Raw genomic sequence first — 24,681 nt, 5'->3', positions numbered from 1 at the left:
GCAGAACGCACGTCGCGCCTCAGGCTGGTGCAACGTCACGCCGGCGTCTGCCGCCGCAGGCCCGCCTCGCACTCCGTGCCCCTCCCTCCCCCTGGTCTGAGTGAGCCACAGCCCCCGAATCAGCGGCTCCTTTAACCCCATCCTGTCTGAGCGAAGAACAGACGCCCTCCAGCGACCTACACGCAGAGGCGGGGCCAAATCCAAAGCTGAGCCCCTGGGAGCTGTGAGAACAAAGAAGAGAAAGGGAAATCTCTCCCAGCAGCCTCAGAAGCAGCGGATTAAAGCTCCACAATCAACTTGATGTACACTGCATCTGTGGAATACATGAATGGACAACGAATCATCCCAAATTGAGGAGGTGGACTTTTAGAGCAAGATTTATGATTTTTTCCCCTTTTCCTCTTTTTGTGAGTGTGTATGTGTATGCTTCTGTGTGAGATTTTGTCTGTATGGCTTTGCTTCCACCATTTGTCCTAGGGTTCTATCCGTCCGTTTTTGTTGTTGTTGTTGTTTTTTAATTTTTTTCTTTTTTTCCTTAATTATTTTTTATTTTAATATCTTTATTATATTTTATCTTACTTTGTTTTACTTTATCATCTTCCTCTCTTTTTTCCTTCCTTCCCTCCTTCCTTCCTTCCTTCCTCCCTCCCTCCTTCCTTTACTTCTACTAATTCTTTCTTTCTACTTTTTCTCCCTTTTATTCTGAGCCATGTGGATGAAAGGCTCTTGGTGCTGCAGCCAGGAGTCAGTGCTGTGCCTCTGAGGTGGGAGAGCCAACTTCAGGACACTGGTCCACAAAGACCTCCCAGCTCCACATAATATCAAACGGTGAAAATCTCCCAGAGGTCTCCATCTCAAAACCAGCACCCAGCTTCACTCAACGACCAGCAAGCTACAGTGCTGGACATCCTATGCCAAACAACTAGCAAGACAGGAACACAACCCCACCCATTAGCAGAGAGGCTGCCTAAAATCATAACAAGTCCACAGACACCCCAAAACACACCACCAGACGTGGACCTGCCCACCAGAAAGACAAGATCCAGCCTCATCCACCAGAACACAGGCACTAGTCCCCTCCACCAGGAAGCCTACACAACCCACTGAACCAACCTTAGCCACTGGGGACAGACACCAAAAACAACGGGAACTACGAACCTGCAGCCTGCAAAAAGGAGACCCCAAACACAGTAAGATAAGCAAAATAAGACAGAAAAACACACAGCAGATGAAGGAGCAAGATCAAAACTCACCAGACCTAACAAATGAAGAGGAAATAGGCAGTCTACCTGAAAAAGAATTCAGAATAATGATAGTAAAGATGATCCAAAATCTTGGGAATAGAATAGACAAAATGCAAGAATCAGTTAACAAGGACCTAGAAAAACTAAAGATGAAACAAACAATGATGAACAACACAATAAATGAAATGAAAAATACTCTAGATGAGATCAATAGCAGAATAACTGAGGCAGAAGAATGGATAAGTGACCTGGAAGATAAAATAGTGGAAATAACTACTGCAGAGCAGAATAAATAAAAAAGAATGAAAAGAACTGAGGACAGTCTCAGAGACCTCTGGGACAACATTAAATGTGCCAACATTCGAATTATAGGGGTTCCAGAAGAAGAAGAGAAAAAGAAAGGGACTGAGAAAATATTTGAAGAGATTATAGTTGAAAACTTCCCTAATATGGGAAAGGAAATAGTTAATCAAGTCCAGGAAGCACAGAGAGTCCCATACAGGATAAATCCAAGGAGAAACATGCCAAGATACATATTAATCAAACTGTCAAAAATTAAATACAAAGAAAACATATTAAAAGCAGCAAGGGAAAAATAACAAATAACACACAAGGGAATCCCCATAAGGTTAACAGCTGATCTTTCAGCAGAAACTCTGCAAGCCAGAAGGGACTGGCAGGACATATTTAAAGTGATGAAGGAGAAAAACCTGCAACCAAGATTACTCTACCCAGCAAGGATCTCATGCAGATTTGATGGAGAAATTAAAACCTTTACAGACAAGCAAAAGCTGAGAGAGTTCAGCACCACCAAACCAGCTTTACAACAACTGCTAAAGGAACTTCTCTAGGCAAGAAACACAAGAGAAGGGAAAGACCTACAATAAAGAACCCAAAACAATTAAGAAAATGGGAATAGGAACATACATATCGATAATTACCTTAAATGTAAATGGACTAAATGCTCCCACCAAAAGACACAGATTGGCTGAATGGATACAAAAACAAGACCCATATATTTGCTGTCTACAAGAGACCCACTTCAGACCTAGAGACACATACAGACTGAAAGTAAGGGGATGGAAAAAGAGATTTCATTCAAATGGATACCAAAAGAAAGCTGGAGTAGCTATTCTCATATCAGAAAAATAGACTTTAAAATAAAGACTATTAGAAGAGACAAAGAAGGACACTACATAACGATCAAGGGATCGATCCAAGAAGAAGATATAACAATTGTAAATATTTATGCTCCCAACATACGAGCACCTCAATACATAAGGCAAATACTCACAGCCATAAAAGGGGAAATCGACAGTAACACATTCATAGTAGGGGACTTTAACACCCACTTTCACCAATGCACAGATCATCCAAAATGAAAATAAATAAGGAAGCACAAGCTTTAAATGATACATTAAACAAGATGGACTTAATTGATATTTATAGGACATTCCATCCAAAAACAACAGAATACACATTTTTCTCAAGTGCTCATGGGACATTCTCCAGGATAGATCATATCTTGGGTCACAAATCAAGCCTTGGTAAATTTAAGAAAATTGAAATTGTATCAAGTATCTTTTCCGACCACAATGCTATGAGACTAGATATCAATTACAGGAAAAGACCTGTAAAAAATACAAACACATGGAGGCTAAACAATACACTACTTAATAACGAAGTGATCACTGAAGCAATCAAAGAGGAAATCAAAAAATACCTAGAAACAAATGACAATGGAGACACGACGACCCAAAATCTATGGGATGCAGCAAAAGCAGTTCTAAGAGGGAAGTTTACAGCAATACAATCCTACCTTAAGAAACAGGAAACATCTCGAATAAACAACCTAACCTTGCACCTAAATCAATTAGACAAAGAAGAACAAAAAACCCCCAAAGTTAGCAGAAGGAAAGCAATCATAAAAATCAGGTCTGAAATAAATGAAAAAGAAGTGAAGGAAACAATAGCAAAGATCAATAAAACTAAAAGGTGGTTCTTTCAGAAGATAAACAAAATTGATAAACCATTAGCCAGACTCATCAAGAAAAAAAGGGAGAAGACTGAAATCAATAGAATTAGAAATGAAAAAGGAGAAGTAATAACTGACACTGCAGAAATACAAAAGATCATGAGAGATTACTACAAGCAACTCTATGCCAATAAAATGGACAACCAGGAAGAAGTGGACAAATTCTTAGAAATGCACAACCTGCCAAGACTGAATCAGGAAGAAATAGAAAATATGAACAGACCAATCACAAGCACTGAAATTGAAACTGTGATTAAAAATCTTCCAACAGACAAAAGCCCAGGACCAGATGGCTTCATAGGCGAATTCTATCAAACATTTAGAGAAGAGCTAACACCTATCCTTCTCAAACTCTTCCGAAATATAGCAGAGGGAGGAACATTTCCAAACTTATTCTACGAGGCCACCATCACCCTGATACCAAAACCAGACAAGGATGTCACAAAGAAAGAAAACTACAGGCCAATATCACTGATGAACATAGATGCAAAAATCCTCAACAAAATACTAGCAAACAGAATCCAACAGCATATTAAACAGATCATACACCATGATCAAGTATTCCAGGAATGCAAGGATTCTTCAATATATGCAAATCAATCAATGGGATACACCATATTAAAAAATTGAAGAAGAAAAACCATATGATCATCTCAATAGATGCAGAGACACCTTTTGACAAAATTCAACACCCATTTATGATAAAAACCCTGCAGAAAGTAGGCATAGAGGGAACTTTCCTCAACATAATAAAGGCCATATATGACAAACCAACAGCCAACATTGTCCTCAATGGTGAAAAACTGAAAGCATTTCCACTACGATCAGGAACAAGACAAGGTTGCCCACTCTCACCACTCTTATTCAACATAGTTGTGGAAGTTTTAGCCACAGCAATCAGAGAAGAAAAGGAAATAAAAGGAATCCAAATCGGAAAACAAGAAGTAAAGCTGTCACTGTTTGCAGATGACATGATACTATACATAGAGAATCCTAAAGATGCTACCAGAAAACTACTAGAGCTAATCAATGAATTTGGTAAAGTAGCAGGATACAAAATTAATGCACAGAAATCTCTGGCATTCCTATACACTAATGATGAAAAATCTGAAAGTGAAATCAAAAAAATACTCCCATTTACCACTGCAACAAAAACAATAAAATATCTAGGAATAAACCTACCTAAGGAGAAAAAAGACCTGTATGCAGAAAATTATAAGACACTGATGAAAGAAATTAAAGATAATACAAATAGATGGAGAGATATACCATGCTCTTGGATTGGAAGAATTAACATTGTGAAAATGACTCTACTACCCAAAGCAATCTACAGATTCAATGCAATCCCTATCAAACTACCACTGGCATTTTTCACAGAACTAGAACAAAAAATTTCACAATCTGTATGGACACACAAAAGACCCCAAATAGCCAAAGCAATCTTGAGAACGAAAAATGGAGCTGGGGGAATCAGGCTCCCTGACTTCAGACTATACTACAAAGCTACAGTAATCAAGAAAGCATGGTACTGGCACAAAAACAGAAGGATAGATCAATGGAACAGGATAGAAAGCCCAGAGATAAACCCACGCACATATGGCCACCTTATCTTTGATAATGAAGGCAGGAATGTACAGTGGAGAAAGCACAGCCTCTTCAATAAGTGGTGCTGGGAAAACTGGACAGGTACATGTAAAAGTATGAGATTAGATCACTCCCTAACACCATACACAAAAATAAGCTCAAAATGGATTAAAGACCTAAATGTAAGGCCAGAAACTATCAAACCCTTCTTAGAGGAATACATAGGCAGAACACTCTATGATGTAAATCATAGCAAGATCCTTTTTGACCCGCCTCCTAGAGGAATGGAAATAAAAACAAAAATAAACAAATGGGACCTAATGAAACTTCAAAGCTTTTGCACAGCAAAGGAAACCATAAACAAGACTAAAAGAGAACCCACAGAATGGGAGAAAATATTTGCAAAGGAAGCAACTGACAAAGGATTAATCTCCAAAATTTATAAGCAGCTCATGCAGCTTAATAAGATAAAAACAAACAACCCAATCCAAAAATGGGCAGAAGATCTAAATAGACATTTCTCCAAAGAAGATATACAGACTGCCAACAAACACATGGAAGAATGCTCAACATCATTAATCGTTAGAGAAATGCAAATCAAAACTACAGTGAGATATCATCTCACACCAGTCAGAATGGCCATCATCAAAAAATCTAGAAACAATAAATGCTGGAGAGGGTGTGGAGAAAAGGGAACCCTCTTGCACTGTTGGTGGGAATGTAAATTGATAGAGCCACTGTGGAGAACAGTATGGAGGTTCCTTAAAATACTACAAATAGAACTACCATATGACCCAGCAATCCCACTACTGGGCATATACCCTGAGAAAACCATAATTCAAAAAGAGTCATGTACCAAAATGTTCATTGCAGCTCTATTTACAATAGCCTGGAGATGGAAACAAGCTAAGCGTCCATCATCGGATGAATGGATAAAGAAGATGTGGCACATATATACAATGGAATATTACTCAACCTTAAAAAGAAACGAAATTGAGCTATTTGTAATTAGGTGGATAGACCTAGAGTCTGTCATACAGAATGAAGTATATCAGAAAGAGAAAGACAAATACCGTATGCTAACACATATATATGGAATTTAAGAAAAAACGATGTCATGAAGAACCTAGGGGTAAGACAGGAATAAAGACACAGACCTACTGGAGAACGTACTTGAGGATATGGGGAGGGGGAAGGGTGAGCTGTGACAAAGCGAGAGAGAGGCATGGACATATATACACTACCAAACGTAAGGTAGATAGCTAGTGGGAAGCAGCCGCATGGCACAGGGAGATCAGCTCGGTGCTTTGTGACCGCCTGGAGGGGTGGGATGGGGAGGGTGGGAGTGAGGGAGACTCAAGAGGGAAGAGATATGGGAACACATGTATATGTATAACTGATTCACTTTGTTATAAAGTTGAAACTAACACACCATTGTAAAGCAATTATACTCCAATAAAGATGTAAAACTATATAAGTAAGTAAGTAAATAAATAAATAAAATGAAAAGAAACAGGGTAGTCAGGATGCGACACTGGATTGCTGGAAGAGAGGTGTCAACTCACTGAGATGAAAAAACTTGAAGTATGTCCGAACGGAAACATCCAGTAGTAGGCAGATGGACATGCTAGCCTTGAGTTCAGGAAATGTTTGGGCTGGAGGGACAGACTTGGAAGACATCATAGAAAATAATAGTTAAAACCAATAGCAAAGGTTTATGCCCTGCAGGAGTTCAGATAGGGAAGGAGGGACCCTCAGAGATTACTACCCTGCGGGTACCAGGGAAAGCAAGAGGGATCAGAGAAGCCAAGAGGAGAATTGGGATTTGTAGAATCATGGAATTAAAAGAATAGCATCAAGTCCTGCAGATAAAGACTAAGAAAAGGACTCTGTGGCAGAGACAGGCACGAGTGACCTTCAACAGGACAGCTCACAGACGAGGGCATTCTTGGTAGTCTCTGCAGCCTACTGTAATGTGAGGCTGGTGGGGAAAGCTTGATAAATATTGGCTACCTGAAGCAGCTGCCATACCTTGGGCTTAACGCATTTAGCAAAGCAGTCAGAGTCCATTGCCAGGGTCCACCTCCTGTAGAGCTTCTTAGCCTAGCCCGGAAGGGAAATTGGTTGCTCTGATTTGAAGTGGTTGTTGGAGGAGTTCACCCCAAAAAGAGTTGTTTCTTTAATCCTGTTCTCTTGGACATTGAGGATTCATGTAACTCCTTGCCTGCCTTCAGACCATATAAGTGAGATAGAAATTATCCCCCTTTTTAGCAGTTCCAGAGGTAATTTCCCAACAAATTTGGTAGTCTGTTCTACAGTCTCTGAAAACCCTTGCCAAGGTCAACTAGAAAATAGGCCTTTGTGGCCCAAAGTTTCTAAAAAGCTCACTTGACAAATTGAGTAATGAGTAACTGATAGGAAAAATAAAGTCAGAGATTGCCCTGCTTCTGGAAAGATGGAGCATGGGGTCATTGGAGGCTGAGGGAATGGATTGTCAAGGGGGTGCAGAGGCCAGCATCCTGGAGAGTGTGCTCTAGGGCTCTAACTCAGGGATCTGAGGGGCTCTCTCATGCTCAAGAATATCACAAGCATGAAGTACAAAGGAGTATTTGTGCTGTGCCCTGAGAATAAACTCAAATGAAGTTATTCACAAGGAATGATTGTCATCCAGGTCCTGTCATTGAAGTTTTTCCATTTCTTGGTGCCTAGAACTTATAACCCTTGAGAGGAGATTTCGTGCTCAAAGACAAAGGGCATCACTTTCACATCCAGGAGGGATGCTGGGAGGAAAGACGGTGGGAAGACAAAGAATGCAGAAAGAATGCAGAAAGAAAGTAGAAAGAAAGAAAAAATGCAGAAAGAAGTAGATTAAAAAAATATGCTCATTGTAGGTAAGGAGACAGAGCTTATAGTTAAGTTATGGAAATAGTATTTTACCAGATTAAAAAAATAAATTTAGTCATTCAAACATTTATTGAGTGGCTCCTAGGTGCCAGACACTAGGCTGGACAACAGGGCATGATGACACATCCCCTTGAGGAGTGTACAGCCTATTGAGGGAGACAAGTGTGAGCAAACAACTGCGAGATGGCAGGAAAGGTGCTCACAGAGGCAGGTACAGGATGCTAATAGAGGCAGGGGAGACTTACTTCACCAGGAGAGAAAGAAACTTAAAAGAGCAGGACAGAGACATTGTTGTACTTCTGAAGACTTTGGTTTGAGCTACATGTAGCGGCCCACTGGCATTTGCAGACTGAATGTTCATGGATGAAAATAGTCTCCATTGAGTGATCTGAAAGGTCCCTGTAGTGAGGTAATTTGCTGAGACACAAATCTGAATGGCCTGCTAGGAGGCCAGAGTGTACTTGCCAGCCACTGAGTTAGTGAATGAATCACACCCAACACCTGGCATTTGTGCCCCAGCACAGCTTAGCTCTTCTCATTGACATCTATGTAGTAATTCTCATACTTTGATTGACTTTTTTTTTCTTTGCAGTGTCAGAAGAATATGGAGTTAATAAGGTATAGATGTAATGAAGTAAAGAGTTTATTTTAATGGCAAAATTTATTTAAGTAGCTTTTGAAATTACCTTGGCAACATATTTATAGAACCATTATGAGTCTAAAGATGATCCCTTATGTTTTTCAGTTACACTTTACTGCTTTTTATAGTGAAAATTATATGTCATGGTGACACTCATGATTCTGGATACTCATGAAGGTCATGGATGAACCCTTTCAGAATGTCAAGGTTCCACGTCTGTGAATGATGAGTTATATTTTATTGGTACTCTACTGGACATAACATGGTCTCATTTTAAGTTTGAAAAGTAAGATATATTCTCCTTTGTATGATTTTCCTATAATTTGGAGAAGGCTACTATTGCCCTTCCTTATTTATGCAGGCGTATCATGTATTACCAGAAGACAAAGGATAACATTTATCCACAAAATTGCAGCCTGACAAGCAACTCAAATCAACAAAGATAACTAAATTCCCCCAGTTAAATGCTTTTCTCTTGGTCTATTTCTTGGAACTTAATAACCACTGAAACTCAAACTCTGGCTCCCTCCCCAAAATACACTCCATGTACCTCAAACTTAACATGACAACACACAACCTCAATCTGCTTCCACTTCTGTCACCTTGTTTTGGCTATTAGGATCACATGTATTTAACTGAAGCTGGAAAACTCAGAGTTGACCAGACTCTTCCCCCAGCATCTCCTCAGTTACCAAATACATCAGTTTTACCTCTTCAATGACTCTCAAAAGCAGTCAGGCCTCTCCAGTCCCATGGCACTGCTCTAGCTCAGGGCCAAATCATCTGTCATCACAATATCCTGACACAGTGCCTCTAACCTGTCCTTCCTCTATCCTCCAAATCGATAGAGAGTAATTTTTCTCAAAATGCAAATCTTGCATTCATTAGTTTCCAATGAAGATCAAAATATGGTCCCATCAATAGCTGGTTCCTGGCCAGTGAGTCTGATGCCAATGGTCTACACATAACACTGAGAACTGCATTGACTGTGAGCTGTTTATGTCCCTAAACATGCTGTGTTCTTTCACACTTCTGTGCATTTTTGCATTTGGCCAACTCTCGTCCTGCACTGCCCTTTCACTCTTCTACTCTTAGTGAGCCTCTTATCGGACCTTCCAGATCCAGCTCAGATGCCACTACTTCAAGAGAGCCACATGGAAATCTCTCAGTGGCTCTCCTATCTGGGTTCCTGTGCCCCTGAATACACACTATTAAAGCATGTGTCATAGTTTACAGCGACAAACTGTTCACAAGGTTATCTTCTCCAGTGATCCACAAGCTCTTGTCTTTGAATCCTAGTACTCAGCACAATCCTTGACTGCTTGGCTCCTGCCAGGCGGTCATTGTTTGCTGAATGAAAGGATCAGTGATTGAGATCGGTGGCTAAAATGGTAAAATGAGATAAGCATGTTATCAAAGGGCAAAACTGCTTTTTTGTTAACTCTAAAGTGAATCAAGGTACCAGGAAAGTTAAAATAAGGATGAAGAGTGCTTTTAGATTTCAACTGACTTTTAAATTACTCATCACATCTGTCCTAGCTAAAGACTAACTCTAGCCAGCCTCCTGTGCAGCCTGTTAAGTCAGAATATTTCACACTTGGACACCAGATCCAGCAAATGCTCAATGATCATGGAAGAAATACTTAAAGAGAAGCTATTGGCTTTGAAAATACAAATGTTAAAAAAAACTGCCCAATAAGACCATTTGCTAATTTTTTTTCTGTTTGGCATATTAGAAGACAATATTAGACACAGGGCATCATACTGTACACGATGTCCAGTATCTGTGGTGGCAGTTTCTACAGGACAATTACAGTGAGGCTTTTTCTGTTCACTCATTCATTCATTCACAGACAACTGTTGCACAGCTACTATGTGCTAGTCACCATGCCGTGCCCTGGACAAGCGAAGAAAAGCATAGGTCCTAAGATTCCAGGCTTTCTGTAGGCCAGATGGATTACTACAAACGGGTACCCTGGACATGTATCATTAAGCAGTTACTATTTAAATCCTGCCCGGTTCCAAAAATGTTCTCAAGTTCTCCTTGTACTTAACAGGTCACAGGTTACCTTGGGTAACCTCAGGAAGGCTGCTAAGCATTCTACTCCAGCTAGTCGGTTCTGCAAGGCACAACCTGTCTCAGGATGCAGCTACATTCAAAAGGCAGTGTTGAGGGTAAGTCCCTTCCTGCTCTAATTCCCCAATGTGCGGGGGTTTGTTGAAAGAGCGTTTTCTAAGAAGGAAAAGATTTGGATGAAGGCAGGCGATGAGTAAAACTGAGCTCGAGCTTCAATCAAAACTCTTGGGAGTTTTGGTGACTTGGTGTTAGGGCACGGAAGGATGCTTTGGGTACCTTCCCCATATACAGTGGTGGAAAGAAAAGCTTCCAGAGCAAACCCAGTCAGGGAAAGACGGAAATCCACTGCATGTAGCAACATACTGGAGCCCAGACCTCAGCCAAACTCTAACTTAACAAACTACATTATAAATAACGAGCCAATCTCAGATATAGCTGCTCCCCTAACCCTCAGGCTGCCCCAAAGACTCACTGCCGGGCTCCTTCCTCGACCCTGGACAGCGCCGCTCCCTTCTCGGCCCCACCCACCCAGTCCAGGAGGGGTCCCCACAGCCCCACGCCCACCCCCGGAACACCACCCACCGCGGCCCCGCCCCTCCTGGACCCCACGTGTCGGGCCCCACCCCGGCGCTGGCTGCCCTTTAAACACCCCCACCCTTACACAGTACCCCCCCACTCCACGGCAGCCGGACGGCAGCCGGAGAGGGACAAAACTGATGGCGTACAGCCAGTTTCCTCCGCGGATCTCGTCTGGGGTTGCCCAGCCCGTGGGGCCCTCCACCCTGGGCCACAGTCCCCTGGCGCCCCCCCGAGCCCGCGGCGGCCGGGCAGAGGAGTGTCGCCGCGGCCCAGCTGCGGGGCGGGGCCGGCGGGAGCGCAGGTCTCCGCCGCCACCACTGCTGCCTCCGCCTGCCGCTCGGGCCGCCCGCTCGCCAGCCTCTGGGTGCGCTGCACGCGGGGGGCAGCCGCGGTGCAGAGGTTCATGCAGCGGCGGCGGCGGCGGCGGCGGCGGCGGCGGCGGCGGCGGCGGCTGCTGCTGCTACCGCGGAGGCAGACAGACCCGGCGCTGCCGCCGCCGCCGCCGCCCTCCCCCGGCTACATGCCGCCGCCGCTGCCGCCTCCTCCTCTCCGGCGAGGGGCGGGGGGCTCCGGCCCGGGGTGGGCACCACTCCTCGCAGTGCCGCTCCCCTCCCTGCCCTCCGCGCTGGCCCTGGAGCCGGCGGGGGCGCCCGCCGCCTCCTAGGAGCGCACGCTCCGCGCGCCCTGCCGCGCCCTGGAGAGAGGGGGCGGGCGTGGGCAGGGGCGGGCGGGCGTCGGGGCAGCGGAGACCCGGCAGGGCGGCGAGAGGAGGGGGCTGCCTCGGAGAATGCCCGGCGCCGGCTCACCGGTCCTAGGCACGGGCTGAGCCGGACCCAGAGCGGGCGGCGCGTCGCCATGCCGGTGTGACGGGCGCCCCCGGCTGCCCGCGCGGTCCCCCGCGCTGCCCCACGCCGCGCCGCGCCGGCGCCGGGCGGCAGGATGGGCTGTATCCAAAGCATTACCTGCAAGGCGCGGATCCGGCGCGAGAACATTGTGGTGTACGATGTGTGCGCCACCATCGACCAGTGCCCCACGCGCATCGAGGAGACCTCGCCCATCGTCCTGCGCTACAAGACCCCCTACTTCAAAGCTTCGGCCCGCGTGGTCATGCCCCCCATCCCCCGCCACGAGACCTGGGTGGTGGGCTGGATCCAGGCGTGCAACCAGATGGAGTTCTTCAACACCTACAGCGACCTGGGCATGTAAGCGACCGGCCGCGCGGAGTCGGAGCGGGGTCCCTGGCCCCGGTCTCTTCTGATCCCGACCCTCCTCCCCAGCTCCTTCTTACTGCTCTCCCCATCCTCTTTCTAAACCTTCCTCCCGCCTCCTCTTCCATCTCCCTCCTCCCTACGCTTTTGTTTCAGTGACAGGGCGGGTGTGTGTAGGGAGGCTCCTCGCGAAGGCATTTTCTCGTGGTTTGCTTCTGACTCCCCATGAACGCGAGAACGGTGCGATAAGGAGGGTTCGAGAGACGGAGGTGGGGGTGGCTGGCTAGTGCCCTGGGAGTTTCGGGGCGCCGCCTGTGCTTTGTGGGGATTCCCGGGAAGAGTTTGGGGGGATCTGTAGAGCGGAGTGGAGTGGAGTGCCGGGGGCGCGTGGGCTGTGCCGCGCGTCCTTTGGAGAAACCCGAGCGGGCTTGGAGGAGAAGGTCCCGGGTGTCCCAGCTGGACTTGGTGGTTCTGCCCTTGTTCCCTCGGCTGTTGACTTCGAGCCCTTGTCCCCCGGGCCGGGAAGCCTGGAGGCATTTGCATCCGGAACCGCAAACCCTGGAGAGCCGCTTTTCTGGCTCGGCTCCCTCTGGACGAGTACTGGGGTGGTGGGAACTGGAAGGCACCGGGCGCGTCCCGGTGGAGCAGGGCTGGTGGCCTTGTGCGAGCAGCCTCTGGCTGGCGTGGTGCGGTGTGTGTCTTATGCTCAAGGAAAGTATGGGTCTCTTGTCGGTCTAAAGTCTTTATTTACTCCAAAACTTTACTGATTGCGACGCTGGAAGTGGTTCCCCAGCGCCCACCGCCGAATTCCGTTGGCGATCTGGGAGCTCTCCAACTTCTTTCAGCAGCACCGCTCGGTGCGCGCCGGGCTCGGCGGCTGCGGTGGAGACCCGAGATCGCGGCGACTCCTCTGCCGCCAGGGGCCGACAGCCTGCCCCGGAACCGCAGGCTGCTGACAGTCGCGTCCAGGACTTTTTTATTTACTAAATTTGCATGACTCTCTGCCAGCCTCCTTTCAGAAGTAGACTATGGGCAGTTGGCAACTACAATGGCTAAAAGGTTTGGGGCCTGCGTTCTACCTGCTGTTACAATGTAGGTCTAGAGCACCCTAATTAGCTTGCAGCCTGTAGGGAAACCCTGTTCTGGAAAGGCAGCCTCATTTCATTATTAATCTAAAACTCTAGAGTTCCCAAGGTTCATCTTTTGAATATGGATATAAGGTGGGAGAGTTTCCATTTTAAAAGGTCAAACTATCTCTTTAACAGCAGTTTGGAGGCTTTTTATTGCACTCTGAGAGCATGTAAGTTAACACTAGTCGTAGGTGCTAAAAGGAATTTTGACAGGTCGCTTTGTTTCTCCCCCCTCCCATCCCCACCCCAAAGAGTTTGAACTTTTCTCTTTCACCATAGAAGCTAAATGCTGGAGAAAGTTCCTTCCTAGGGAAGATGTGTGACAGTACAGTTTCCTCTGTGCCTCTGCACATAGACTGTTCTTGTCTTTCTGTATGGCAGCTGGATATGAGAAATGGGGGACATACTACTTGGGGTGAATCATGCCACTTAAAAACAGACACACCCTCAAAAGAATGATCATATCTGAGCACATGTGTCTCTTAAAAGATTTTTTTTAAGAAACTTATTATTTCCAGCCAAATCAGAGAACGCCTCAGACAGGGCAAGGGCACCCTCCCTTTTGTCCTGTTGGCCTGGCCCTAGTGGCAGTGTGCAGCCTTGCTGGGGGGCTGTCATTGCAGCCTGGGGCCCCTCTGGAGGAGGCTAGGAGGTACTGAGCCTAAACAGCCTTACTTTTCCCAAGACGGCACAGCCAAGGCTCTCTGTTGCCTCACATCTCTTGTAAATTAGTAAGCGGAAGGCAAATAAATCATTCTTTTCATAAAAGAAAATATATCCTACCTCAGGAGAAGCCGAGGTGAGGTATAAACAGACATGGTAGTTGAGCTTCCTTGACTATGAGAGGATATGCCCTCGTGGGAACCTGCTTTAATGGGCATGAGTCGGTGCCCGCCCAGAGGGACACATCTTCCCTGACCCTTCCTTGCTGAATTCTTGCCTTTGGGATTTGGGAAAAAAGTTTTGCCTTTAAACTACCACTTTCAGTATTTTAAGATTCTTGGTTTTCCTGTTGTTGATGCCAGGGAGCAAAAATAGTCCCCAAGGAATCACAAAGCATATTATTTTAGAAATGGGTCAAGGGTCTACCTGTCTCTTCATGGCTGCAATAATTGCTGTGTCTAAGGCCACTTTGGAGCCAAGATCTGATTGAACCAATTTCCACAACATGCTTCTGCCCTGAAAACTTCGTCTGTGTAAACTTTTTGATGGAAACTCATATTGCATGAAAGTCACTGAAGTCTATTAGTTATTATGTCCACTTTAGCCAGTACCTTGAGTGGAAAAAACACTGCAGGCTGAATTTTCACCCCTGTGCAATGCTCTTGTTACATGAAGCGTGACACGATGAGAGAGTGTAAGTTAGAAAGCTACCTTTTCAACATTTAAAAGGGACTATGCCAGAGGAAACGCGCAACTTAAAATGCCAAGAAACTTCTATCTGTAGGTTTAAAAGAAAACATGAGCTTTTGTGGTTTAAATTCGCAACATTTCCAAAACAGAGTAGGCTTCTACAGGAGCATTTGAAATAGTTGATGGTCAGGATGGCCGGAGCTTAATTTGAACTTGAACTCAAATGACTTGGAACTTCTTCCAGTGATTCTACAGGAAGCAGGCTATGAATGCTTGTGGCACCCACTTATTTCTCATTTGGCCCTGATGAGCCCTGGTCATGCAGCCCTGCTGAGACCACTGCAAGGCTTCATCCTTCAGGGAGAAAGGGCTACTGTATTTTCTCAATCAACCCATCAATAAACAAACATTTACCAAGCGCCTCTGATGTCCCAGCGCCAGCAAAGAAAACAAAGGAATAAGCACGCAGCGTCACTGATCCTCAGTGTAGGAGGTAGGGGCACACGCAGAAAAAGCCAGTGCTCCCAAGCAGTGTAGGAGAAAGGCCAGAGAGAGAGGCAGGGGACCAGGCCGGGTTTTCTAGATGTGTAAGGACTCAAGCTGAATGTGAGAGGTGGATAAGATTCAGTGAGGCAAGGAGGAGGGACTAGTTAGTTCTAAAGGGGAAAAACAAAGGTATGGAGGTAGGGAAATACAAGGTGTCTTAAGGGGGCACGCGTAGGTAGTAGGGGAGCTTTCAAGGGGAAGAACAGCGGGAGATGAGGTCGGAAAGGGTCTGCTGGGGAAGGCCTAGGACAATATGATCTGGAAAAGAGAAGGTTCAGGTCAGGTCTTCTTAACCAGAAGAGCATAAGGAGGCTCTTCATACCTTCTCCATGCCTCTTGGGCATACAGGAGCTTCTCAGTAGAGGCATGAGACCTTTATGATGGAACAGTTTCTTTTTTTAACTTATTTTATTGAAGTCTAGTTGATTTACAATGTTGTGTTAATTTCTGCTGTACAGCAAAGTGATTCAGTTATACATATGTATGCATTCTTTTTCATATTCTTTCCTATTATGGTTTATCACAGGATATTGAATAGAGTTCCCTGTGCTATACAGTAAGACTGTTGTTTATCCATTCTATATGTAATACTTTGCATCTGCTAATCTCAGACTCCCAGTCCATCCCTCCCCCGCCCCATGATGGAGCAGTTTCGCACGCTAGAGTACAACACCCGAGAACAAAGAGTGGGCTTCACGTGCCAAGGATGAAGGTGAAACTCAGGTCAAGGGGAGAGCCGGCAATGGCTGGCTGGAGGCCCTTCCCACTCCCTTTGAGCCCATGTGCGTTATCTTCTAGAGCCGTAGGAAAGTCTCTGGTCAGCTTAGGGCTGATGGTGTGGGATTTGGAGAACCTTGTCCTGGGCGAAGCTTGAGAAGGTCAGAGCTTACTCCTCTCAGGAGACAGCTCCTGCCTGCGTCTCTACTCCTCCTTCAGAGCCGACACTGTTGAGGCTTCGACTATACCCACCCACCTCTGTTGACTGTTCAGTTCAATCCAAGCTGGTTTCTATCTGTTCCAAATTTGTTCTTGCTCAGTTCGTCTGGGCTTTTCCATGTTGCCAGATCCAGCAGGCACTTTGAGACGCACCCACCTTTTCATCAATATTCCCCATAGTTGACAGCTTCCTGTGTCTTGACTCCTTCCGTCATTTAGCTTTCATGCTGTCTTTCTGGCTCTTCCTCTATCTGACCTCCCAGTACAGTTCATCAGGACATTTCTCATTCCATACTGGATGGATGGTAATTTCATCTATCCCAGTAGCAGCAGATGGTCTCTGTGATACACAGTCACCTGCAGTGTAGGTGTGTGTGCCTACGTACAATTCCTGCTTGGCTGTCTGAAAGACATCTTGAACTTAATGTATCCAAACCTGCACTCTTGATCTCTGCTGTAGCTCCCACCCAAAATCTGCGCCTCCACCGTTCTTTCCCATCTTAATAAATAACACCTCCAGTCCCTGGATTGCTCCACTGAAAATCTGGGTGTCACTCTGGATCCTTCCCCAGACATCCAGTCCATCATCAAATCCTGCTGATCCCATCTCAGGATAGCCCTCATCCAGCCACCACATCCACCTCTTCCATCTTAGCACATGTCCCCATCACCTATCATTTGCTCCGACGGAGGATTTCTGACCAAACCTGCCACCTCCGTTCTTGCCCTCCCTCTAGTCTATCCCCCATACGATAGCCAGAGTGATACTTTAAAAACATAAATGCTATCGTCGCTTTGCTGCTTAAACTCTTTAATGACTTTCCATTGCAATCAAGATAAAACTTGAAAATCTCTTCCCACTCTTTGGATTTCTGTTCTTAAGCCCCATCAGCCTTTTTGCCATTTCTTCAAAGGAGCCAGCTCCAGCCCAGTTCAGAACTTTTCCATGTGCTGCTCTCTGTCTGAAGGGCTCTTCTCTCCCACCCTTGTCTAGCAAATGCCTACTCCCCATTCAGGTCTCAAGTGTTACCTGCTCAGAGAGGCAACCCTGAGTTCATAGTTTAAATTAGGGTTCTCCTATTCTCTTGAGGAATACACTATTCTTTCAGTTGTTACAGTTAGTAAGCAAGTAATTATATGTTTATTTAACATCTGACTTATCTACAAGAATATAAGCCCCATTGAAGCAGGTATTATATCCATTTTATTCTCTGTGAACAGTGCTTGACCCATAGCAGATGTTCCATAAACTTTGATAAAAATAAATAAAGGATCGCTTCTCGGCCTTTTGGCTAAGATCAAGTGTAAAATAAATAAAGGAGCCATTTTTTTGACCTCACATAGTCTGTGTACTCTTCAACAAATCATGCCTCTGCAGAATTAGCTTTTCATAGAAAACCTATGGCAACCCCACAAAGCTGTCCAACTCTTGACATTCCAGCAGTCACTTAGCACATACAGTTGAACTCCACTGTGCTTCTGTGTCATTTTGACCTGTCCCACCAGATCCGCTACTCCTCAGCCCAGGGCTCGTGTCTGTCACTTCTGTCGCCCTGAGGTGTTCTGAACACCACGAGTGAGGTTCAGCAAACACTGAAGCCTCACTGTCACATCACCTCCTACAAAGTGGCATTCACTGTCTGCCCAAGGAGATGGGACATAGAAACCTCGTCGTAGCACAGTTCCACCTGCAGCATTAACTCGCGGCCTGAACCCCAGGACTTCTGGAGGTGATGGCCCTAGCAATCACTTAAACACCTTGCCTGGTAGGGTCATTGCCCCCAAAGTGAACACCTCCCGCCTTGTTCACGGCCGCATGTGCGGAACGGCTGTGAGTGTGGCTCTCACCAGTCATAGAGATGCCTCCTTCGGGCATTTTGCTCTTGAGGGCCAGCTCGGCTCATCTGTCCAGGGAGCCTGATGAGTCTCCAGGTGCATTGTCCTAGCAGGTCCAATGCGCCTCAGCACAGGGCTCACATCTGTTACTTCCTCTGTCTCCCTGCGGAGACTTGCATCAACGCCCATCCCCCATTCCCATTACACCCCCCAGTCAGGGGCCTCGTGATCTGGAAGTAGCGAGAGCTGCTTCTTATCAGAAACGATGGGGACCCTCAGTCCCAGAGCATCAGATGGGAAAGCAGGATCCAATTCCGTTATTAAAGTACTGAGTGCCCTTGAAGGGGAGGCGGCCTGACCCTTTGCCTCTAATCTTCTCCATCTCCGCAAAAGAGGAGCAGCAGAGGATTAGCTGGCCTTATCAGGAAGCATTAAGCTCTCTGGAAATAAAGCACAACTCTGGAGCCGGAGGGGAGGTGTAGGAGGAACAGGGGAGGAAACACATGATTCAGAAAAGAGAAGGGGAGAAATAAATGGGAGTTAACAACGAGCTGTGGCTTGTGTCGCCTGGGATGCTGAAATACAGCTGCACGGGATGGAGAAAGCAGGGACGGGTGAGCTGGGAGGTGTTGGACTGCAAGATGTCAGCGACCTTCCACATGACAGCAGAGGCGATGCTGTTTGCGGGGTTAGGTCTGCAGATGCTTTGTGTTCCAGGTTAAAGAAGGCTGGCGATTGCGTAAGGAGATGCAGAATCTGGTATAAGATGCAAGATCCCGAATATCCCCTTTCCCTCTGATTTGTGTAGCGCTCTGATCTTCTCTGACCCTCCCTATTAATGACCCTGGGAGCTAGAAGCTACTATTACACCTGATGAGGAAACTAAGGCTCGGGGTGGGGGTGGGGGGTCAGATGAGAGCATACGTCTAGTAAGTGGCTGAGCTGAATCTTCGTGAGAGTGTGGAGCCAGGAGGGCAAGGGACCAGGTCCGTGCACTGCCGAGAAACTCATTCCCTGGGAGCAGGGGGAGGCCTTCTCAGCTCTCAGGGACCCCAAGCTGGCCAGTCTGGACTGCAGGTTTTAGCCCGTGCTGTCTTCTCCAGAATCTTCCCTGGGGATCACATGTCAGCTCAGATGGACAGCCCTGGACCCCAGCAGACAGTCACCCAGACCACTCAGTTACTGGACTTAGGAGTCTGTTCATCCCTCAAACTCTCCAGACAATTGCTGTTTGGACAGATGATTAGGAAGAAAAAGAGGACCCCCTTCCGGTGGTGGGAAGGACCCCTGGCTCTACCATCAGCTCATGGGACATTCCGTTGGCTCCCAGGAATTCTTATACTATTATTCCTTTTCCAAGGCCCCCTCAGGCCAGTGTGTTAGCTGTGTGGACCCTGCTCCCTCAGTGGCCCTGATACAAGCCGGTTGGAACTGTTCACTGTGCCAGTTGAAGGTATAGCAGCTGGCTCCCCAGCACAGGGATTCGAGTCAGAAAACCTGGGTTCGATTTTCAGCCGTGTGACCTTTGGCAGGTTTCTTAACAATCCAGTGTCTAGTTTGTATGCACGTAAATCGACAATGAAAAGATCTGTCTTGTCTCCTTGGCCTGGGGTCAGGAATCAAGTGAGATGAAAAGTGTGAAAGAGCTCTCCAAACTGTAGTGTATTGTGCACATGTTGCTTTTTTATTATTATCGAGTGTGGCTGTTATTATTACTAGAGGGTGACTCTGGATCAGCCTCAAGGAACAGGGAGGTTGTGGCCCTGGGGCTTCCCCTGGCAGAGAGAAGCATTCACAGTCTGGAGAGGGGTCCCTCATGCATCAGCCACTGCTCTCCCACAGCCCCCCTCAGAGCCAGAGGGGAGGAGAGAGACTCATTTTGTAAACCCTTCAGAGCCAGGGCTGTTTTCCATTCCTACTCAGTGGAGGGTGGTAGCTACTACCTCTTGTCCCACCCAGAGGTCGCCCTCCCAGATCTGCCCCGAGCTGTGGGCTCTGAGCAGCATGTAGGACCCTGGCCACTCCCAGTCCCTGGTGCACTGCTTGCAACTCAGCCATGTCCACACGGGGACTGCCTGCCCCGCCCCCAGGTCCTCCTGAGGTGTATCAGTCAGGCCCCAGATGAGAAGCCAGGGACTCGGGGCTGGGGTGGTACTAGAGCATGTAAGCCATGCTGTCCAGGCTCAGGAAGGTCTGCAGTTTCCAGCCTGGGTGGACGATGAGACCCACACGTGAAATAATTTGTGTCCGAAACGATTTCTAATATATTCTTTTCAATATATCTTTAGTATATCTTTAACATATACTTCCATGATTTTGTTTCCTTATAAGAAGAAACCATGAAGAAAGAAACCCTTTATAAGGGGACCTCACATAATCCCAAAACAATCATGAAACCTATTCAGGGTAAACATTTTTCCCATTTTAGATAAGCAAGCTGATTAGATAAGTAATGTGCTCAAGGTCACTTGAGGTCACGCGGGCAGGCGCTGGTAGAATCAGGGCTCCCAGCTTCTGCCCTAGTGCCCTCCCGAGCCAAGTGCATGGTCAGCGCCAACCCGGGAAAGGAGGTGGGGATGCGAGAGGTCATCCTCAGAGAGCCACATGCTCAGAGCCATTGAGCACCCCAGGGTCAGTCGGCACATGGGCACGTTGGGGGGCATCATTTATGGCCTCTGAAGACAAGAGAAGGTAGATAGAAACATCTAAATATGTTCAACAGAAGCAAAGAGAAATTTTCAGGGTGTCTGATTAAGACAAAATAAATAAGGCCATGTGCCACGTGATGGTACCTTGGTGGCTGGCTCCCTCTCTCGAGACCTGACCTTTGCAAGCTGGCGTGTGGGCTGTGTCAGGCCGGGGTGCTCAGAGGCTGTCAGAGGTCTGGCTAATGGGAAGCAATAAATCAGCACCCTCAGTCAGCAAACTCTGCAGCATCCTGAGGGGGCATGCAGGCCACGGAGGTCATGGCTTGAGGGCATGAGTGGTGACAGGGACAGCCTTTGGCAAGCCTGGGAACTGCCAGAAACAGACAAATGAGATGTTCCTTGGCCCTAGGCATGGGCGGGAGGAAGGGTTCAGGAGCTGGTGTGTGTGGGGAAGGAGAGGCTTGAAAGAGAACAGGATGTGGCCTTCTCATTCTTCCCCCTCCCAAGAGCCACCAGCTGAGCCTCCATTCCAAACTGGCAGCCTCCACGGCTAAGCCTGGGGAACTCGCTTCGAGATCAGGTTTTAAGCGACTCAAATATTTGAGACTCTGTTTCAAACTTCCATAAATAGACTTCACCTTGTTTAAGGAAGGAGAAGAGATTTGTGCCAAAAAACTAAACCCAAACTCCTGCTGAAGATTTCTTCTTGGCCTTCAGAGCCAGGGAGTCTGTCTTGCTGGTACATGTGTACACTTTAAGGAGTGGGCAGGTATCTGCTTATTGTCTGTCTCCCCACGAGGCCATGAACAACATACTCAACTTAATGATGATCAACTTAATGTTGAACACTTATCCAGTGCTAAATGCTTCGTATGCACTGTCTAAGAGACAGGTGCCATGCTTTCCCCGTGTTAGAGATGATGAAACAGAGGCCCAGAGAAGGTAGGTAACTTGCCCAGCATTACCCAGCTCATAAGTGACAGAGCCAGGATCAGAAACCAGAATTCCAGTGATTCCTTACGATGTTTTACTGCCACATTAAGAACGAATGATTGCACGATAGAGTGAATGAATGAGCAAATGGATGAGCAGGGAGCATTCAGGATATTTCCTGAGTGCTTGCTTTTGTCCGTGCTGTGGGGACCTGGGGAACAAAGGGTTGAAATCACTTTGGAAACAACCAGCCTCCTCACCTCCCAGCTGGTTTGCTCAGCTGGTCAGGGCATGTTAATGAGATCGGGGTCTCGGGGTCAGACCCAGGAGGCCATCCCAGCACCCAGGTCAGCACTCCGCCCTTCCAGCTGCCTTGCACATGACTGCTTCCAGCTCCCAGTCATAGCAGAGTCTAGATTACAGGGCAGAGAAACAGCCGGGAAAATGCCAGTGGTGGGTCAACAGAGTCCTCCTTGACCTGGGGATGTCAGGGCCCTGTGGGCAATCGTCTGGCCCAGCTGCTCAGTTTACAGATGGGGACACTGAAGCCCAGAGAGGACACTGAACTCCAGCGAGGGAGTGCTGGAACTGGGCCTCAGAACCAGGTCCCTCTGACTTCACAGCCAACGTTCTTCACCACCGGACCACACCAGACCTGAGGGGCAGCAGGTTGCTCACTCTGTGGGTCAAGGCTGGGGGCACCCCTGGTCTGTAAAGCAGTCATCAGGGGTCACCACCACCTGTTTTTCCACACACCCTCCGCCCCCCGTTTGCTGAGGGGCCGAGTCTGTGGGCAGAGATGGCCATGGGCCCAAGGGAGGAAGCAACACAGCCCTGGGCCGCACAGAGAGGAACTCAGATGGGCCCAGGGGATGTCTACACAGTTGCCAGGAGCAGAGAAACCAGCCTTTTCCCAGTGTCCATAGGCGGTGATTAGCAAGCCAGAAAACAGAGGGGCTCCCCAGAGACGCCCATCACAGATGGCAGGAAATGGGAGGGCTTGGCAGCCCAGGGGAGGAGGGGTGTATGGAAAAACTGGAAACTGAGATTCAGCGCGGATGCCCAACAACCCAGAAACCCTTTTCTCCACCCCTCAACACCACCACCCCCACCCAGGCCAGGTGCTGATGCCATCCCTGGGCCCCTGGGCCCTGCCCACAGACAGGCAGGATAGCTCCATGGCCCCTGGCAGCTTCAGAAGAAACGGGATCCAAGTGGTATCAGAGATGACAGATTGTGAGGGGGCCAGGGCCCTCCCCTGACAGCAGGGCTCAGCTGGGCGGCCCCTGTGGAGCAGAGCAGATGGGGGAGTCTGAGAGGGAGATCCTAGCAGCCTGGAGACTCTGTTTCTGTTGTGGCTTTTAGTTGGGTTTTCTCCGTTTTCTTCCCCCCCTTTTATTTTTTGTGAACTCGATACATTTTAGCACAGGGGCATGAGCCAATTGTCCTGCGTCTGCTTACTCTAAAGGAGGTGGGAGGTGGGGAAGGGCAGGAGCCAGCGGGTCGGGGCTACAATACAATCTGCTTTGCCCTTGTTGGGATCTGAAGGGGCCGAGTTTGTGCCTCCGAGCAGCCTGTCACCTCTGCCTGTCTGGCTGAACCCAGGATCTTTGCACCACTCCAGACTGCCTTTCACGAGGAAGACTCTGGAAATCCAGTGTGATGTCAGGGGGTCTGCCTTCCCCATACACGGTCCCATTCCAGCTTTGGCCCTCCCTCTCAAAACTTGCACTTGGGACCTACCCCTGGCCCTCCCTGGAGGCCTCCCTGGAGGAGGAGGCACCTTTAGGTCTCCTGGCCTCCTTGGGACTCTCCCCATCGTCCCACCAACCTGGCTTGGCCTTGTCAAGTCCTGCAACTCTCAGGGCTCCCTGTACCTGTCTGATCAGCCCCGCTACCTGATTTTCCAGTATTTGAAGTATATGAAGTCTATTTTTCAGTATATGAAGGCTCTGCCTGCCTTCGTCCCTGTCCACCACTTGTGCTGTCTCTGTGTCCATCTCAGTGTCTCCCTGCTTGCTCTCTGACCCTCTGGTTTCCCTGCTCGGGCCAGGCACTCTTCAAGCTGCTGGGCCTCAGCTGGATGCCTGCCCCCGGGCCCCCTGTCCTCCTGGGTCCTCCCTGTTGGGCTTACCCTCTCCCTCTGAGGGAGGAGACACAAATGCAGAGGGGGCTGCCGCCGGGTGAGCCCATGAGATCCTCTGTCCTCCTTGGACCTTCTGAGACTGCACTGGGCTTCCACTCTCATCTCATGAGTGGGGATGAACTTTATGAGGAAAATTTCTTGTGACTTAAAGGGGCAACTAAACTAAGTTTAGTTAGTTTAGATGGTTCCCCTAAGGTAACCATCTCCAGGCGGGTGGCCAAGCTGAGTGGCCCCAGCTGAGAGGCTTCTGAGACGCAAGGGAGGGTAGGAGCTGGGAATGCCAAATCGGCCCCTCTGTGGTCGAGGCAGGCATCCTCCTGCACTGGCCAGTGCCGGCTCCTCTCAAATGTCTCTGGACAGCTTGTCTTTTCAGGACCTGAATCCCACAGGGAATCCAGACCAGCTGGGTACCGGTGGGGTTGCTTAGTCACTGTTGAAAAGACTTTCAGAGATGGACCTGTTGCATACTGATACCGAGAGTTGGACCTAGAGAAAGGCTGACGGAAAGGGGTCACGGTGCAGATGTAGCGCTGAGGGCCCGTTTCTCCCTCAGTAACCACCAGGCCTCAGCGCCGAATGGAAGGGGGGGAATTTGTCCACATGAGGAGAGGTGCATTTGCCGACATGAGAACGTTTTCACGGAAACCCTGTCTGTCGACCTTAGGATCTGTGCACCGTTACTTTTTTATGAAGCGGCCAATGTCTTTCGCCAAATGGATGAATAGTGGCGTGGGTCCAGCACGGAAGCCGAGACACTCGGGCACAGCCCCCATGGTGGACTGTTTGCGACCACTTAGAGTTTAAGACGGTTTCCTCTCCACTCACATGGGGCCACAGTTTCTGCGGTTTGTATCAATGTCTTCAGACTCAGGATTGAGGAGT

At 47.8% G+C, this 24,681-nt stretch overlaps 1 protein-coding gene across 1 annotated transcript in view; it reads left to right on the top strand.

Moving 5' to 3' along the window:
* The first annotated feature begins 12,002 nt into the window (after positions 1–12,002).
* The window catches only part of FAM78B (family with sequence similarity 78 member B), a 91,880-nt gene continuing 79,201 nt past the window's right edge, over positions 12,003–24,681 (top strand). Inside the window, exon 1 of the mRNA XM_060009198.1 lies at positions 12,003–12,265. Coding sequence (XP_059865181.1) covers positions 12,003–12,265 — 263 coding nt within the window. The remainder of the gene's footprint in view (positions 12,266–24,681) is intronic.

The sequence above is a fragment of the Delphinus delphis genome, chromosome 1 (genome assembly GCF_949987515.2).
Source record: "Delphinus delphis chromosome 1, mDelDel1.2, whole genome shotgun sequence".
NCBI classification, from domain to species: Eukaryota; Metazoa; Chordata; class Mammalia; order Artiodactyla; family Delphinidae; genus Delphinus; species Delphinus delphis.
Note: the sequence above shows the minus strand (reverse complement) of the source record. Positions and strands in the feature narration are given on the sequence as shown.